At 30.6% G+C, this 17,512-nt stretch overlaps 1 protein-coding gene across 6 annotated transcripts in view; it reads right to left on the bottom strand.

Annotated features, from left to right (window-relative positions):
* The window catches only part of LOC126744649 (ankyrin repeat and LEM domain-containing protein 2 homolog), an 84,129-nt gene that overhangs the window by 10,022 nt on the left and 56,595 nt on the right, over positions 1-17,512 (bottom strand). For all 6 annotated transcript variants that reach the window (XM_050452154.1, XM_050452158.1, XM_050452155.1 and 3 more), the window contains exon 10: positions 17,374-17,511. In XM_050452154.1, coding sequence (XP_050308111.1) covers positions 17,374-17,511 — 138 coding nt within the window. The remainder of the gene's footprint in view (positions 1-17,373; position 17,512) is intronic.

Here is a 17,512-nt window from a genome sequence, read left to right as displayed (position 1 = left end):
AACCACTACAAAATTACCCTAAATTAAAGCCTTAGAACATTGAAAGGCTAGAATTAGTAAACATCAACTTTGTTTGAGGCCAACATGTGCACAGGGGCAAGAGGGGTGTTTTGTTTACATACATCTTTTCCGCTTCTTTGTTGTCAAGTCTACACAAGTCTCCAATGGAGGAAGTTTTTAGCTACACACTGTGGCCCAAATTGGGTGTACATGTATGGGTATCTTGGAAACTATAAGAGATAGAAAATTGGTTAAATGGGGAAAGTTGTAGGGCATTTAGTTACCAATTAAGTGCCGCTTTCAGAACGATTTTATCTTTTTCCGATTTTGAAATATTTGGAAAAAATCAAAAGGTTACATTTTTCAAAAAAGGCTGTATTTTTTTTATTTCAACGTATTTTTAAAATCTGTAAAAACATTATTAGGACAACTTTTTAAGGACAACGCATACCTGAATTCAGTTTTTGTTTTCGACGTTTCGGTTCTGAGATTTCATCCTCAACTTCTTTTTTTCTTATGGCGGCCATTTTGTTTTTTTGCTAAATTAAAAAGATCTTTTTTTTTCCCTTTAAAATGATGTATAACACTTTATGAAAATATTTCATTCTTATGTCAAAAAGTTACAAAGTTCATTTTTCGCGGAGTTGGCCATGAATGCGGAGGCCATGACTACGGAGGCGATTTGTCATATAAACAATTATTATTGCTTAATGATTTAGCGTCATTTACTGACAGTTTTGCAAAATATTATCTATTTGATTTAACTTTTTATCTTGTTTAGTAGTTACTATCTTGTTCATTTTTTGTTCTTGTTCTTGTTAGTGTTAAATAGTTTTTTCGTATCTAGTTGTTTTCGTTTGTCTTTAGTGAGTTTTGTTTAAATTTTTAATTTCCGAAAATAGCCATGCGATATACCAGTGAAGAAAAATTTGACATATTGGAATGTTATATTACATGTAATAGAAATGCAAATCTTGCAATCGCTAGGTATTTGGAACTGTATCCTGAGAGACAACAGCCAGGTCCAAGACTATTCGCTAGGCTTGTCATGAACCTTAGAACCATGAACTCATGGAAGTTTTGAAATACCGACGCCAGAAAAGTATCAAAGGGACAATGAAGCTCGCGATGAAAACATTTTAGATCATTTTAATGCCAACCCGAAAACATCGACCCGAAAAGCTGCAACTGATATGAATATACCAAGGACTACCATTCAAAGAGTCCTTAAAAAAAATAAATATCATCCATATAAGCCTACTATTGTTCAAGGTTTAAGGGATACAGACTACCCAAGACGATTAGAATTTTCAAACTGGTTTGTAAGGCAATGTCAAGAAATACCTAATTTCAGCAGGAAAATTATTTGGACCGACGAAACGTTTTTTAGCAACTGCGGAGTATTTAACAGGCATAATCGTCACTTTTGGGCTACTGAGAATCCTCATCAAGTAGCTGAACGTAGACTACAAGTAAGATTTGGATTTAATGTATGGTGTGGTATGTACGGTAAGTTAATTACCCACTCCACAAAATAATTTTCAAGTAAAATGCTATAATTGTTTTTAGATAATCACCTTATTGGGCCCTTTATTTATAACCAAACACTGACGGGTCAAAGATATTTAAATCTTTTGGAAGAGCAGATATTACCTGCCGTAAGAGCTATAATACCTGAAGAACAAATATGGAGTGATGTGTGGTTTCAACAGGACGGGTGTCCCGCACATAATACTCGGGACGTTCAAAACTTGTTAACGCAAGCATTTAATAATAAACTTATCGCGAACCGCGGTGCTGTAAATTGACCAGCTAGGTCTCCAGATATATATATACACCCCTGGATTTTTATCTTTGGGGATATGTTAAAAATTAACTTTACGAATTTGAACCTCCTGCGACACTCGAACAACTAGAGGATAGAGTTCGGAATGTCTTAAATAATATAAATAGAAACACCCTGCGCAAGGTAACTAGAAGTGTTTTAAAGAAATGTGAAAAATGTTTTAACAAAAATGGCCGTCATTTTGAATAGTTTAATGTAATATTATTGTTACAAGTAGTTAATTGTTTTAGTTAGAAATTACGTAAAAGTATAAGTTAGCAAGTTAGTAAGTTAATAAAAATTGTGTGTATGACAAAATGCCAATAAAAGTCATGGCCAACTCAGCGAAAAATAAACTATCTAATTTTTTGACTTAAACACAAAATATTTTCATAAAGTGTTATACATCATTTTAAAGGGAAGAAAAAGATCTTTTTAATTCAGCAAAAAAACAAAATGGCCGCCATAAGAAAAAAAGAAGTTGAGGATGGAAACTCAGAACCGAAAGGTCGAAAACAAAAACTGAATTCAGGTATGCGTTGTCCTTAAAAAGTTGTCCTAATAATGTTTTTACAGATTTTAAAAATACGTTGAAATAAAAAAAATACAGCCTTCTTTGAAAAATGCAACCTTTTGATTTTTTCCAAATATTTCAAAATCGGAAAAAGATAAAATCGTTCTTTTGCGGCACTTAATTGGTAACTAAATGGCCTACAACTTTCCCTATTTAACCAATTTTCTATCTCTTATAGTTTCCAAGATACCCATACATGTACACCCAATTTGGGCCACACTGTATATTAACAACCATTATAACGTTAATTTAACTTATTTGTTTTGTATTTTACAGGAAAATTTAAAATAAAAAATATAAATAGAATAAACCTATTTTAAGAATAAATATAATCTCCTTAAGCAAAAAAAAAACAAAATTATTAACATTCTTATTCCTAAAACTGCTTCTAAAAAATTTGAAGCGACAACACCGGAAGCAGAAGTGCCTGAGCGATACGCGTAGTGTCATCTGTCAAACGGCTTTTTGGTTATATTCGGGATTTGTGTTTATACTCTAATTTTTGGTTTAAAAAGGTCAGATTTTAGTGTTTTTTTTAATTGCTAGGATGGCAAAAACTTGTGCCGTTTGTGCCGCATCATGATAAAAAGGCGATTCAAGCCGGTCTTTTCACAAGTAAGTACCGATACTTTCATAACATCACATCATGGGGCTACCATCATCATAAACGTAGAATAGGGAATCTTGTAGAACTAAACCTAATAAAAACTTGAATGTAAAGGTGTGCGTAAAATACGAAAAAGTTTTTTTTAAATATAGACATTAGGTAGATAGATGAAATTACTAATTTTTTATTGCCCTTAAAGAATTTTGAAATTTATTTAGATATTGATATCAATGTATAAAGTTAATTTTGTCTTTTCCTTAAATTTGTTTGATTTTTTTTTCTGTTTTACTTTAATGCAACTTTCAATAATATATATAGTAATGGGCACCACATATTAACTTATTACTGTGTTTTTTTTGCTTTTTGATTAAATGTCAAATACTTATTATAGATTGCCTGATGACTATGCCCAAAGAGAACAATGGATTTCATTACTGGAAACCAACACGATTAAAACGAACATATTTGTTTGTTCAGATCACTTCCTAAGAAGTGATTTCTTACATGAGGGAGATGATATTATCAGTAGGGCTTATAATACTTATTGTGTTAGGTATGTGTGTAAAAGTACTTTTTTACTAGGATCTCTGATGCACTGGTTAAAAGTACAGCAGCCGATAATTCAGTTAATTTATCAAGTGATTTATCCCTGAAAGCTTCTATTAGCACTAGCACTATTCAGGAAAGTTCTTTAGCTTCCAAAACAGTATATAGTACAAGCAGTGAAGCTTATACAGATAAGTATTAAATTATAGATAATATGATAATATTATAGATAAGTATATAATTAAAATAGATTAATATTCTTGATACACCAAATTTTGTATAATTACAGATCTGATCATTCATCATCTAGGTCTAGGTCAACAATTACTATTTCTTATTCAAGCCGTTTTAGTTCAACTGCTACACATTCCCTGAATAGGCCAAAAATAAGGTAAAAATACACTCAAAATAGACACCAATATAGCACATTTTAAAATTATTATTCAATTCTTTCTCTAAGTACAAATAAGAGTTTTATACCATGTATGACAGTTCTTATTTGAAAGTGATCATCATTAGTTCTTGATTTAAAAGTGAAATAGTATTTTATTGTGTTATATTTGTTTAATTAAATGCAATTAATATATACGATATTATTAAGATTCTTTATAATAACATATATTTTATTGATCAGTTGGAATATCATAATACACTTTTTTAATTTTTTCTTTTTATTTTTGTTTTTAGAATTTTTATTTTTGTTTCTAGAGATGTAGAGGTATGCTTGGAGAAAGATATTAATTTCATGACATTAATATCACCACCACACAAAAAGTAAGTTTTTTTTTATATAAGTTCATATATAATTATTTAAAAAATTGACACATTGTAAATTTTGGTAATACATAAAAATATCTATGAAAATATTCTCAAAACGATATCCTGGGGACCTAAGAACTGATGATTCCACCGTTTTAATATGTACAAACTGTATACCGGGTGGTGCGTCGCCGAGCTGCACATAGGAAATCCCATGTAAATTTTAAGGGGGTCAATTATTGGCTTCCCTGTACATTTTACAGAAAAAATGTAAGATAACTTTTTGAAGAGACCAATCTGGCAAACCCTCGTGCAAATTCTTCAATTAAATGTAATTGCAAAATTTCCAAATTTTCGATTCAGGTAAAACCAGACACCAGCCACCAGCAAACAATTTGTTATAAGGCTTTGTTAAATCTGACGTACGGCCGAATACAAGAAATGTTTTTTTTTTACGGAATGGGCTTGGTGGGGAAATAAACTGAAAACATTTCAGATACTGCTCTAAAACTGTTTCCCGCATAATGCCACTTAATGATGGCCATTTTTTCGTCGATTGAATAATTCATACTTGTTTTCAAATATCGACTCTCACTGATTTATTGACACTTTTCCTCACGTCAGTGACACTATTCATTTTACTGGTGCCCGTTTGGTTTTACCTGAACCGCAAATTAGCATGAAACATACGTAGAATTCCACGAAAATGGTGCTTTCATTTGAAAAAATTAAGTTGATGGTCGTAATTTATTTTTGAGCAACCCTGTATATACAAACTTCACGTACAAAAATGCGCAACTTGAAATAAAAATCGACGGATCCGAGCGTTTTTTTTCGAACACACCCCTGAATTTTAAATGAATTTAGTAAATGAAGTTTTGGGATGGAATTTTTTTATGGAAGAATTTTTTTAACCTCTACAAGCACCTGGCAATAAGTTATACAATTTAGAACCAAAGTAATTTATGTATCTTAGATTAAGATTATTAGTACTTAGTGGTAGTTTAATTTGCCTATTGCATGTAGTTCTTGTATCATAATTATGATTAACAAAAGAGTGAGAGAGTAAATTGATCGAATGTTAAAAATATCTTTATTAAATAGTAAATGCGTAGAGTACAATCTATCTTTTTTTAAAATAATTTTTAAAATATATTTCTGTATTATATTTAATTTGTACAGGCAGTTATTATAAAGTCCTCCCCACACCAATATACCATATATCTTATAATTGATTCCACAAATGCTTTATACAACATTATTAAAGTCTTAATATTTAAAAATTCCCTCAATAAGTAAAATTTATGAATTAGTTTGCGAATTTTGTTGGAAAGATAATCAATGTGTGGTTGCCATTTCCCAAACTTATCAATTACAACTCCAAGGTATTTTGTACATGAAGTTTCTTTAATACAGTGATTATCTACTAAAATAGAACTATAATGTGGTCTATTCGCATTAGTAAGTGAAAAGGCTATGTATGTTGTTTTAGCTAACATGAATGATAATTTAAATGTTTGAAGCCAATTTTTTATTATAGTTAAATTATTTACAGATTTATCTTTCACAATGTCCCAAGACCCTCCTGAAATCACAATGGCTGTATCATCTGCATAAGATACTAGTAGACCATCCACCTGTACCCTTAATAGTGAGTTGATATATATTATAAAGAGTACTGGGCCTAAAACTGTTCCTTGTGGAATGCCAATCTTAATTTCCTGTTTGTCACTTAGGACATTATTGATCTTAACCATTTGTAGTCGCCCTGATAAATAACTTGAAAACAACTCTAAAGCAGTACCCCGAATTCCATATCTTTCAAGAACATTAAGAAGTATATTATGAGGCACAGTATCAAAGGCCTTTGCAAGATCTAGGAATATAGCCATACATTTTCTGTTTGAATTTAAATTATTTACTACCTCAGTTATTAGTTGATGCATGGCATCTTCTGTACTGCACCCCTCAAGAAATCCATATTGACTTGAGGATAAAACATTATTTGTTCTTAAGAAATTAATTCATTTTTTGTTATGGGGTTAAAATAAATTGATTTTTTTATCGGGGCATCCAATTCCTGTTCATGTTGTGGTGGAGGAATTGCTGTTTCCATTTCTACTCCAACATTGATGTAATAGCTATTACAATAATTTGATGCTTCAAATGGACTATTAAAATTTTCTCCATAGTTATTTTTTATATTAATAAAACCATCATTTTTGTTTTTAACGTTTTCGTATGAACGTGGCATCTGTGATTATTGGATACAACTAGCTCATATTACCCTTGTTATTTTTAATTTTTTTCCTATAATATTCAGTTTTCTGTTTATGTATGAGTTTGTTTAATTTATTTCTATATTCTCTATATTCTTTATCTTATTGGGTATCAAATCTTTTCAATAATTTTTTCTTCATTCGGTCTCTAGTTTTAATACCTTTACTAATTCAATGTTATTTTTGTATGTTTTTTGTGCTTTATATTGGAGGTTTGTGAAGCGTTTATTAATAATTGTTGGTAACCTTTTAAGAAAATTGTTGTTGCCATCTCTGAGTCATAATTATTCATCACCACTGATGACAGTCATGACCAATCAAAATCTCGTAGTAGTCGTCTAAACTTAAATAATATCTAATTTAGTTTTAATGTCACTGTAAGAATTTATTCAATTATATTGCTTTTCTTCTATTTGACTAGCGAGAAACATTATTGGGCTATGATCTGTTATATCCGCTTCAATTACATATGAATTTAGTTATAAATTATTAGATTTTATTTTTTGATTGATAAACAAGTGATCTAGGCAAGTTTTTAAAAGAAGTCTTGTGACTGAGTTAATATATGACTTGCCGAATGAGTTCATCATAGAAAGATAATTAACATGATTATCATTTCGTTCTAAAATATTTAGATTGATGTCTGCAACAAAAATTTCGATAATAGAAAAAGTTATTGTCTCAAAGTATGTAAATAAATCACTTATAAAATCTGTCTTTGAAATGGGTGGAGGCTTGTATATTACTGTTAATCCAAAAGTTGTGCCATTTACTTCAAAATTTATTCTACTTAGAATTGCTTCTGAATTAGTCAACTGAGTGAATGAAAAATCAACATTCAAATTATTTTTTACTAGTATAAGAACACCATCATTTTTATTATACTTAGCATTATTATATAAAACTCTGTAGTCTGGTATATTAAAATTGTTTATCGAATCAATTTGAAAGGTTTCAGAAAGCACAATAATATCAATAAAATGTAATTTATATGTTTCTAAGTAAGTAATTAAGTTATCAATGTCCCTATTTAAGCTTCTAATATTAAAATGAATTAAGCTAACATCATACTTCTTATCCTTTAAAATTTCTAACGTTTCTTGATCCACCATTCCACCTAGAGTCCCATTTTCTTTATTTATTTCTTCCAATGTATCATCCTGAGCGTTAAATACCATTTATTATAAATTGATAATCAACCTTATTTTTTAATCGCTCCATATGGTATTTTAGAGATGGACATTCTTGGTCGAGTGCTCTTTGATTTGTGTTAAGTTGGAGTTTATATTTCTCATTGGCCGCTTGGCAGTTTATACATAACTTTCTTAGCTGATCACATGCATTGGTACCATGATCTCCCGCACAGTTACCACATATTTTATTTTATCATCTTTATACATTTTCTGCTCTTATGATGAAAACCCTGACAATTAAAACATCGCAAAATTGTTAAATCTTCATAAACTGGTAGATGTTCCCATCCTATTTATTCCTATCCTTTTTGTTTCTTTAATATTTCTAATTCCAAGATTCAAGTTTGCAGGGTTTATTGATGATTGAAGTTCCCTTCTGGTTTTTTGTGAACTTTGTGCTACTTTGGGTTTAATAACAATTGTAGGCAAGTTTGAGGTACCTATTGTTTACTTTATCCTTTTGGCTGTTGTTGCATATGACTCCTTCTTAGATGACTTTATTTCACATTTAATGTATTCTATATCCTTCTTCATTTCTTCCATTAATTTCCTCATAGAAGGCATTCTTGCGATTAATATTTTACAATCCTCGCATATTAATAATAGGACTCTCTTTTGGAGAGGCATGCATTTCACTTCCGATGGCGTCATATTTACGCATTTTTTGTAAATCCTATATAAACATCACATTTAAAATAGTCTTCGGGACAACTTTGCTTGCATTTTAAGCACTTATCAATTAGTTCCTCAGCCGACATTCCCGAATTTGTGTTTGTTTATTTATTTACACATGATAAACGATAACAGATCAGTCAGTTCGCAGTTCGACAAAGAAACCTTAATTGGTATTAGGTATTATATGGGTCAGTGTTAAATGTCTCAAAACTATTGTACAGGCTAAATACCCATAATAAAAATCTTATAACCCATAAAAAACCTGCAACTCCTTCACAATTTGAACATCCTTGTAGTTTTAACTTTCCGCTGTAGCAATATACTGCCCCTTTAAAAAAGTCAGCACCATAAAAGTATACAGGGTGTGCCAACAAGGTGTACGGCTAAGATAGCGCCTTAGCTATACGAGGTAGAGCAAAAAGTTCTACAGCAAAGTTGTAGGGTTGACAAAAACCTACGAACTAAAAATATTTTTATGTATACTGGGTGTGTCACAAAAAATAGTAAAGAGTACAAAAAGAGTACTTTACTTTGGTATAACATTTTAAAAATTTCCGTGCGGCGTTGCAACGTAATTAATTTTTTTTACGTTATTTTTTGCCTTTTAGAGGGTTCGTTTAAAAAATCATAATTAACTTAAAATTTAATCTGCGCCTATGAAACTTGTACCACAGTTAGTCTAGGGTACCTCCTCTAGGCTGACTATGATGATTTGTAATTTTTTAATACAGGGTGTTTTTAAAGAACTTTTAAACTTGCTGAAATTAAATACGCAATATCTCAAATTTTTTAAATGGAACACTCTGTATATTTTTATCTTTTATTTTTATAATTATTACTTTTCCTACAATTATTATTATTATTATTTATATTATTATTATTATTTATATTATTATTATTATTATTATTATTATTATTATTATTATATAACTATGATATTATTATGACCCTTTTTGAAATTGAGTCATTAACCTTTTCCAATATAATTGGCGTGACTGTTTGAAAAATCTCCCGAATTTTATTTTTCATATTTTCATTTGTGGTAGGAGTTGTTTGATAGACTTTTTCCTTCACATATCCCCACAAGAAAAAATCCAGTTTGGTCAAATCTGGAGACCTTGCGGGCCAAGGGACCGGCCCAGCTCTCCCTATTCACCGGTCATCAAAATACTAATTTAAAAAATTTCTAACAGCATGGCTATAATGAGCTGCAGCGCCGTCATGCTGAAACCAAATCCTATCTCGAACATGGTCAGGCAACGTTTGTAAAAGGACATTAAAATCGTTTTGTAAAAAGTTTAAATACATTTCACCTCTAAGATGTCCATTAAAAAAGTGCGGTCTAATAACGTAATGTCCTATTATTCCTGCCCAAACATTAAGTGACCATCTATGTTGATGATGAATTTCTCGGGTGAAGGATTGATGGTGTGGTAATAATGAAAATTATGTTATCCTCATTTGTAACTGGCTTTACCCGTTCATGTTTTTCATAAATTACACTTCCTGTTCTCTCAAATCTTTCTTTTAGTTTTTGAAACACTTGTGCTTGGGGATGTCTCCTTTCAGGATAAAGTTGCGCATAGATTCTAGATGCGCTTCTATTTCTTTCAGCAGCAAGGGCACATATCATATCAACAAATTCCTCACGAGGAAAATTCATATTGATTACAAAATGAACAATAAAAATTAAAAATCGATTAACTAACTCACTGATAATAATTTCTAAAATGGTTTTTGAAGAAAAAACATTTATCTTGTCTACTGCTGTCATAAAACTAATAATCTGACAATTATTATTTGACGTTTAAACCAATGTTTCTAAGCAATCTTGATCAAAACTTAAAGAATACCCGTTTTATGCATAGTATTTTACAGAAAAGTTTAAATATCTCAAAAAGTACTTGGTTTAGCTATAGGACATATTAAATAAAAAATGAAGGTATTTGAGGAACAAACCTAATTAGATAAAAATATACAGGGTGTTCCATTTGTAAAATTTGAGATATTGCGTATTTAATTTCAGCAAGTTTGAAAGTTCTTTAAAAACACCCTGTATTAAAAAATTACAAATTATCATAGTCAGTCTAGAGGAGGTACCCTAGACTAACTGTGGTACAAGTTTCATAGACGCAGAATAAATTTTAAGTTAATTATAATTTTTTAAACGAACCCTCTAAAAGGCAAAAAATAACATAAAAAAATTAATTACGTTGCAACGCCGCACGGAAATTTTAAAAACGTTATACCAAAGTAAAGTACTCTTTTCGCCTCACATTTTAGTACCATAATATACAGGGCGTACCATTAAAAAAAAAATCATATTTCATAGTAACTTTTTTGTGACACACCCAGTACATAAAAATATTTTTAGTTCGTAGGGTTTTGTTAACCCTACAACTTTGCTGTAGAACTTTTTGCTCTACCTCGTAAAAATTTGTGTCTTAAAACATGATTTATTAAGAAATCTATAATCAAAGTTTACTGAATAAAATACAAGTTGCTTCACTCGGCGAAAAACCTTTTATATTTCGATCTCAAAGGCAGGCCGCCGAGCTCCTCGCCGACGGGGAACTAGCAAAAAGTGTAAAGGGGAATTGTGGTAAAAAATAGCTATTATTTTACGAGTTTCGTCTAATTCGAACTGTAGGGGAAGACGGAGCACGATTTTATAATAACTTTATTATCGGGCATAAAATTATTATTTAATGTACCTACTTGGAAAAAATATGTAAATTGATAATACTATAAATTATTTGTTTTTATAGCCACCAAAGTAAATAAATTTTACATTATCAGTTTACGTAATTCAAGAACTAAATGGTTAAATTTTTTTGTTAATAATTAGGTACGTAGGTATCTTATTAAAGGTTGTTTTGGTACGACTGGTTTCATTAGGATTTATTTTTTAATCAAAGTCAAAAGTTTGTTTGAAAAAATACATATATTACTGTTACTAAACGTAACAACTAAAGATAGATATAACTACTAAGTAATGACATGTTTGAATTTTAAATGATTGATTACTACACTTTTTGACGTTTTTGTTATTTTGTCAGAATAATAATAGCATTACCAAAGACATTATAAGTAATAAATGTAATGTTTCATTCATAACCAGCCCAAAAATGTGGAATTTTATTGTTTTAAAATTAGTAGTGAGAGAGAAAGGGATGGAGAAAGTGTTGTTAGTACCCCTTGGCAACAATGCATATTTTCAATTAATTCTTGTTTCGTTTGTTGCCAGTGGGGTAGAGCTTATGCACTAGTGCAAATAATATTATAATAATCGACAAATTTGTAATTTTCATTTTCCTTCCCTTACAAATCGGGTTAGGATTGTGTACTGTACAAATAATTTTCTATATCTATACGTGTTATTTTCGTCGCTCTTGTGCAATTTTAAATAGAGGCGAAAAATGTCATTACATAATTAATAACTTAATATTTTTCATGTGATGACGCTGGTGGTAAAAATACAAAAGTCTTATGCTGTTTAAAAGTAAACAAATAAACTTACCGATGAAACGTTAAATTTGGATTTTAATGCTCTACTCTCTTTACTACACAAGAATCGTGCACCATGATCGTTTATTTTGGCATTAATTTTCTCCAAAAAAGTACGAAAACAACAAAAAACTGATAAAACACACTCTAAATACAAAATACGCCCTTAGACTCAATACTTTAAAGCGTTTATTTGTTTTAATTCCTTGGCAACATCGCTCGGGATTCATTCATTCATAATTTTTGACAGAACTTAAAAAATAGTAAAACGTGCGTAATATTGTAGCGCAACGTTGCCGAAGTGACGAAATTTTTTAATGCTCCAAGATATTTTTGTTTTGACTGCTGCTTTTATTAATATTTTTGTTTTTAAATTAAGTCGATTTCTCTATGAATTTTATTAATTTTCGATTAGTTTTTTTTCATTATAAGCTCAGTTATGTTTCCGACTCAAATAACCTTTAAAAGGTATTACATTTTTTAATACTTAAAAAGCGGATAAATAGCTCTGGCAAAAGTGCAATATTGGAAAAGAAGGACAAAAGATTGAGAGGAAAATATATTTTGCCATTTTAAAATGTAAACAATGTCGTCTCTTAAGCTGGATTTATACAGACAAATAAAGTAAAATAAGAAATAAAATAAAAATAAAATAAGAGTTAAATGTACAAACGTTCCATAACGCATTTATATAGCAAGATAATACAAGAATAAAATAAGAAGTTGACCAAAATCCAACTTTCATATTTTATTTTATGTGAAAACGAAACTGCGCACGTTATTTTGGTCACAACACACCCTCTCAAGACAGAGAGGTACTTATAACCTGGCATGTAATTGGTTACCCTTATATTTCTTATTTGTTATTTTATTATATATATAAATATACATTTTATATATATATTTTCATTTTTCGGACATCTAAAAAACATTAAACCACTTCCACGCTTTGTAAAACAACTGTCTACCGAACAATAAGTCGACATTTTAAAGATTATAATAATTTTCCAGTCCACTGAGTCAACCCGGTACAACTAGTAATAAAACGCTCGCACATCAAAGCGATTTAAACTCTACTCACTATGTAACCCAACAGATTCGATTGTAGGAGCGTCGCCCGGCAAATGAAGTGAGGGGCGGTGAATAGGTAATTCGTCGCGTGGAGCCGAGTGAAGCAACTTGTATTTTATTCAGTAAACTTTGCTATAATATTAATAAAATATTTAATTTCTATAAAAATCCTTTTTATTAAGACCTTCCTTTAATGCCGTCCGTTAAAAAAAATACCTAAATAGCTCATAAATGGTAATATTACTTATACTCAAACTCTGTAATAATTAATAAATATGTATCATGTAAATATTTGTTGACGACGTCACTGGTAGAGAGTGCTTGTATCGGTGGCATCAACAATGAGATCGAGCGGCGTTGCGATGCCATTACCGTTTTCTCGTTTCTTCGTACTTTATTTTCATTTATTTAACGTATATTGACTATATAGGGTATCTTATCAAATTTATTTTAAAAAAATGCTTGATATTTTATTAAAGGGGAGCAGTAGTATTGATTGTGCCTTCGGAAACAACTGAAAATTTTTATGATATGATAAAGTGATTTTTGCCATTTCTCTATAAGCATTTGGCATCATTGCATCAGAGATGCTCATTGCTCCACGGCATGCTACTTCTAGCATTTCAATGTTCTAGGATTAAAGTCCATTTTGGTGAAGTGCAAAAAATGCTGATATTAGGAACAACATGTCAAGAGAAATGTTTGACATTAATTTGTTTTCGCGTTGCAATGAGTGGAAATTGTTTTTCCAGCGGCTACTCATGCAGGGTATACTGACGAATTCTGTATTAATATAAATAAGTCATAATAATAAGAGGTAACTTATACTAAGTAAGGAAGGCCGTTATCAGCATTAAATTTTTTTATAGTAAAAGCTGAGAGCAAGTGTCAAAATGCTTTAATTAGTTAGTTAATCCTTGATCTTTTTTAATATGGGTAAGCGCTAAATGGTTTTTGAATGCTCCTTCATGGCCTACTATGACACAAACAACAAATTTTCATAAGAAGTGACTTGTTGACCATAATTTTTAAAAAAATATTTTGTATGATACATTCGTTGTAATTGTCATTAAATGGGCATTACATACACAGGATGTAGTTTTTTTTCGGTCCATATAAAAAATAAAGGTTGATAATGATAACTAACGAGGCGAAACGTCGGATTTAAACTATTTATACGTCAAATTGTGAAGCACAAACAGTGGCAATGAAAAAGTGCTTTCGGTTTTTTGGTATCTGTTAAAATAGAGTTGGTAAAAAATAAAAACTATTTTGCCAAATTTCGTTTTTTCCGGATATCTCCGGAAGTATTCTTCAATGCAACTATTTCAAAACTTTTGATGGTCTTATTTGACTGTTCGGATTCACCTAGGTCATAAATAAGCCTACTCAAATAATAAATATAACAACTTGTTAGACCCAATTTTTATTAGTGTCGCAGATAGTGTAGAATCTGCCGACACACTTGATGCAAGTAGTTCGAGTGATAATTATTTAACATATTGTAATATATAAATGCTAAGCGCAGTCAAATATCAAAAGCTTATAACTTTTAGGACAAATATTTCCAAGAAAATGCATTTTATACTGACTTATACAGGGTGGCCAACTAAGAATGCGAGTTACTGCATCTCGGAACGTACTCATCGCAAAAGCTTTCGTTAAAAATATTATTAATAAAACGGACAAGGGAAAAATCTGGAAAATATTCAAACCCCTAAATGAAAAAAGCCCCAAAATAAAGCACACTCAAATTTTCTTTTCCAGGACAATTAGTTAAAAGTTGGGAAATGATGGTCAAATTACACAATTTTCAACACAAGTTGAGCAAAAACCTGATAACTTTTGTTATTTAGGGTTACATTTTAAAAAAATTGTTAAGAAATTCACAAATTTGTAACCACAGTGCTAAAAAGATTAAAGAGATATTGATTAAAAGATAAAAGGGGGTGTCAATTTTTTTCTATGAATGCCTATAATTTTAAAAGTACTCAATATAGATTTTTTTAATTTTTTTTTAAATCCCTGAGCACCTGGTCTATTGCCCGTTTTCGGCTTATCGTTGATTTTTGGGACACCCAATATAAGGTATACATAACTGCTACTAAAAAACTATAATGAAGATTTTTAAACTTTATATTTTTAAACATTAAAGGTGTGTATCCACTTAGAGGTATTGATAATCATATTCTCTTGAGGAGTTAGGTTGAATAACTAGCAGATCAAAGATTTACATTAACCATTATCAGTGTGCATAAATTATATCATAGATTTATTTAACTATTCGTTATTTGATATAAAAAAGCTTGTTATATACAGGGTAAGTTCGGAGGAACGCACCAAACTCCAGGTGAGTATTTAACACTTAAAAATAATTTTATAAAACTCATAATATGTTCTTATGCGATTCTCTTTCATTTTCAATATATAGCGTAATAACAAACAAACAAACAAAATATCCTACATTAACATAGTTTTAATTATAGAGCTGTTTTAAAAAAAATTCAAAATGCCGCCCTTAACCTTTAAACACATTCTACTTCATCTGCGAAGGGCTCTTGTTGCTTTTCTCAGTGATTCATTCCTTTCTTTGACAGACACTACCACATTTCTAATGCGTCTAATTAGGGCCTTCCAACTGTCGACTTTTACCTGGTACACTTCGTTTATAAACCAGCCCCCCAAACAATAGTCCAGTGGTGTGTGATCTGGAGATCTTGGAGGCCCACTAATACCACTGCGACCAATCCATAGTACTGGAAACTCTTCGTTCAAATATTGCTTGACCTGACAAGCGGAATGTGCGGGAGAATCATTGTGCTGATAATACATTTGCATTCTGATGTTTAAAGGATATTCCTGCTCAAAATTAATTTCGACTACTGCGTGTGGATTTTGGACTGACCAAACATAAGCGTTGTGAGTATTATTGATGCCGTCACGGGTGAATATTGCTTCATCGGTAAAAAGTATGCGCGATACAACAGGACAATTATTATTTATCCAACCACAAATACGATTGCATATGACTAATATAACCTTTTGGTTGTTGGTGCTGTTCACGCTGTACATGGTATCGATATAGGCCTTGCTCGTAAAACGTGTTGATTATTCTTTTCTGTGGAATGACGAATTCAGTAATAGCTTTTCGTGAGCTGGTCGTTGCATCATCTACCAAATTCAGAATAGTTTTTTTTTCTAAACCTTGTCGAGTGGGTCGTTCAGATGCCATGTTAACACTGGGCAGTTCTCGCAAACTTTGTTAAAAACTCTATAATACGTTTTTATATACGGATAAATACGTTTTTTTCTGATAGATTTACATATTCTAAATTTAAATAGATGTGAGGCAATTTAAAAGATTTTAATCGGACAAACAGACTGACACAGACACTAACACATGTCAGATGTCACTATGTCAGAACAAAACGACCAAACAATCGGTACCTAAAGCACATGACAAAAAGCAGTAAACTATTTAAAACATTTTAATTACGCTATAATTTAAAAACAAATGAGAATCGGTTAAAAACAAACGAGTTTTTTTCAATTATTTTCACGTGTGCAATACTCACCTGGGGTTTGGGGCATTCCTTCCGACCCCCCTGTGTAGTTTAACCAGTTCCCTACATAAAGTTTAGTTTTAAGTTCATTTGGGTTTGATTGTTTAATTACTTTAATGTTTATTAATCATTTTTACTTCATTTTACTTTTTTATTTGTTTACTATTTTTATAACACATTTATTAGTTAAATAGAAGTCTATATTTTATAGGAGAATGTGTATATAAAGATTACAAATAGGGGAAGTCTTTATCTCCAAGAAAAATGCATGTAGGTCACTTAGGTAAATGTATTATGCATTTCGGCTGTGTAAACAGCCATCATCAGATATAGAACTTATACGTTCACCAAATAAAACAAAAATTACCCGTTATCTGGAATAAAAACAACAATAAATAAAATAATTAAAATTAAAACATAGTCTATGTTTTAAAGAATTAAAATTAAAAAGACTATGTTTTTAATTTTAATTCTTTTATTTATTGTTGTTTTTATTCCCGATAACGGGTAAATTTTGTTTTATTTGGTGAACGTATATGTTTTTTGTAATGTTCTGTATCTGATGATGGCTGTTTACACAGCCGAAATGCATAATACATTTACCTAAATGACCTACACGCATTTTTCTTGGAGATAAAGACTTCCCCTATTTGTAATCTTTACACATTTATTAATTTATATAGTTTTTTTTTTATGGTGGTTTCGACTGCTAACATATTATTTATAATTAACCGAAATTCACACAAGAATATAAAAAAAAAGATCTATACGTACGCTTGCCGTTCCGATTCTTTATATAATAATATGGAATGATGCCAGTTAAAAACCATCGGATATTTCTTAAGGTCAATATCACAATCGGCATATTTGAGGGCATTAAAAACGGCATAGTCAGTTTTTGTTGGAAAAGCCC

The sequence above is a fragment of the Anthonomus grandis genome, chromosome 14 (genome assembly GCF_022605725.1).
Source record: "Anthonomus grandis grandis chromosome 14, icAntGran1.3, whole genome shotgun sequence".
In the NCBI taxonomy this organism is placed as follows: domain Eukaryota; kingdom Metazoa; phylum Arthropoda; class Insecta; order Coleoptera; family Curculionidae; genus Anthonomus; species Anthonomus grandis.
This window is presented reverse-complemented; position numbering and strand designations above follow the sequence as displayed.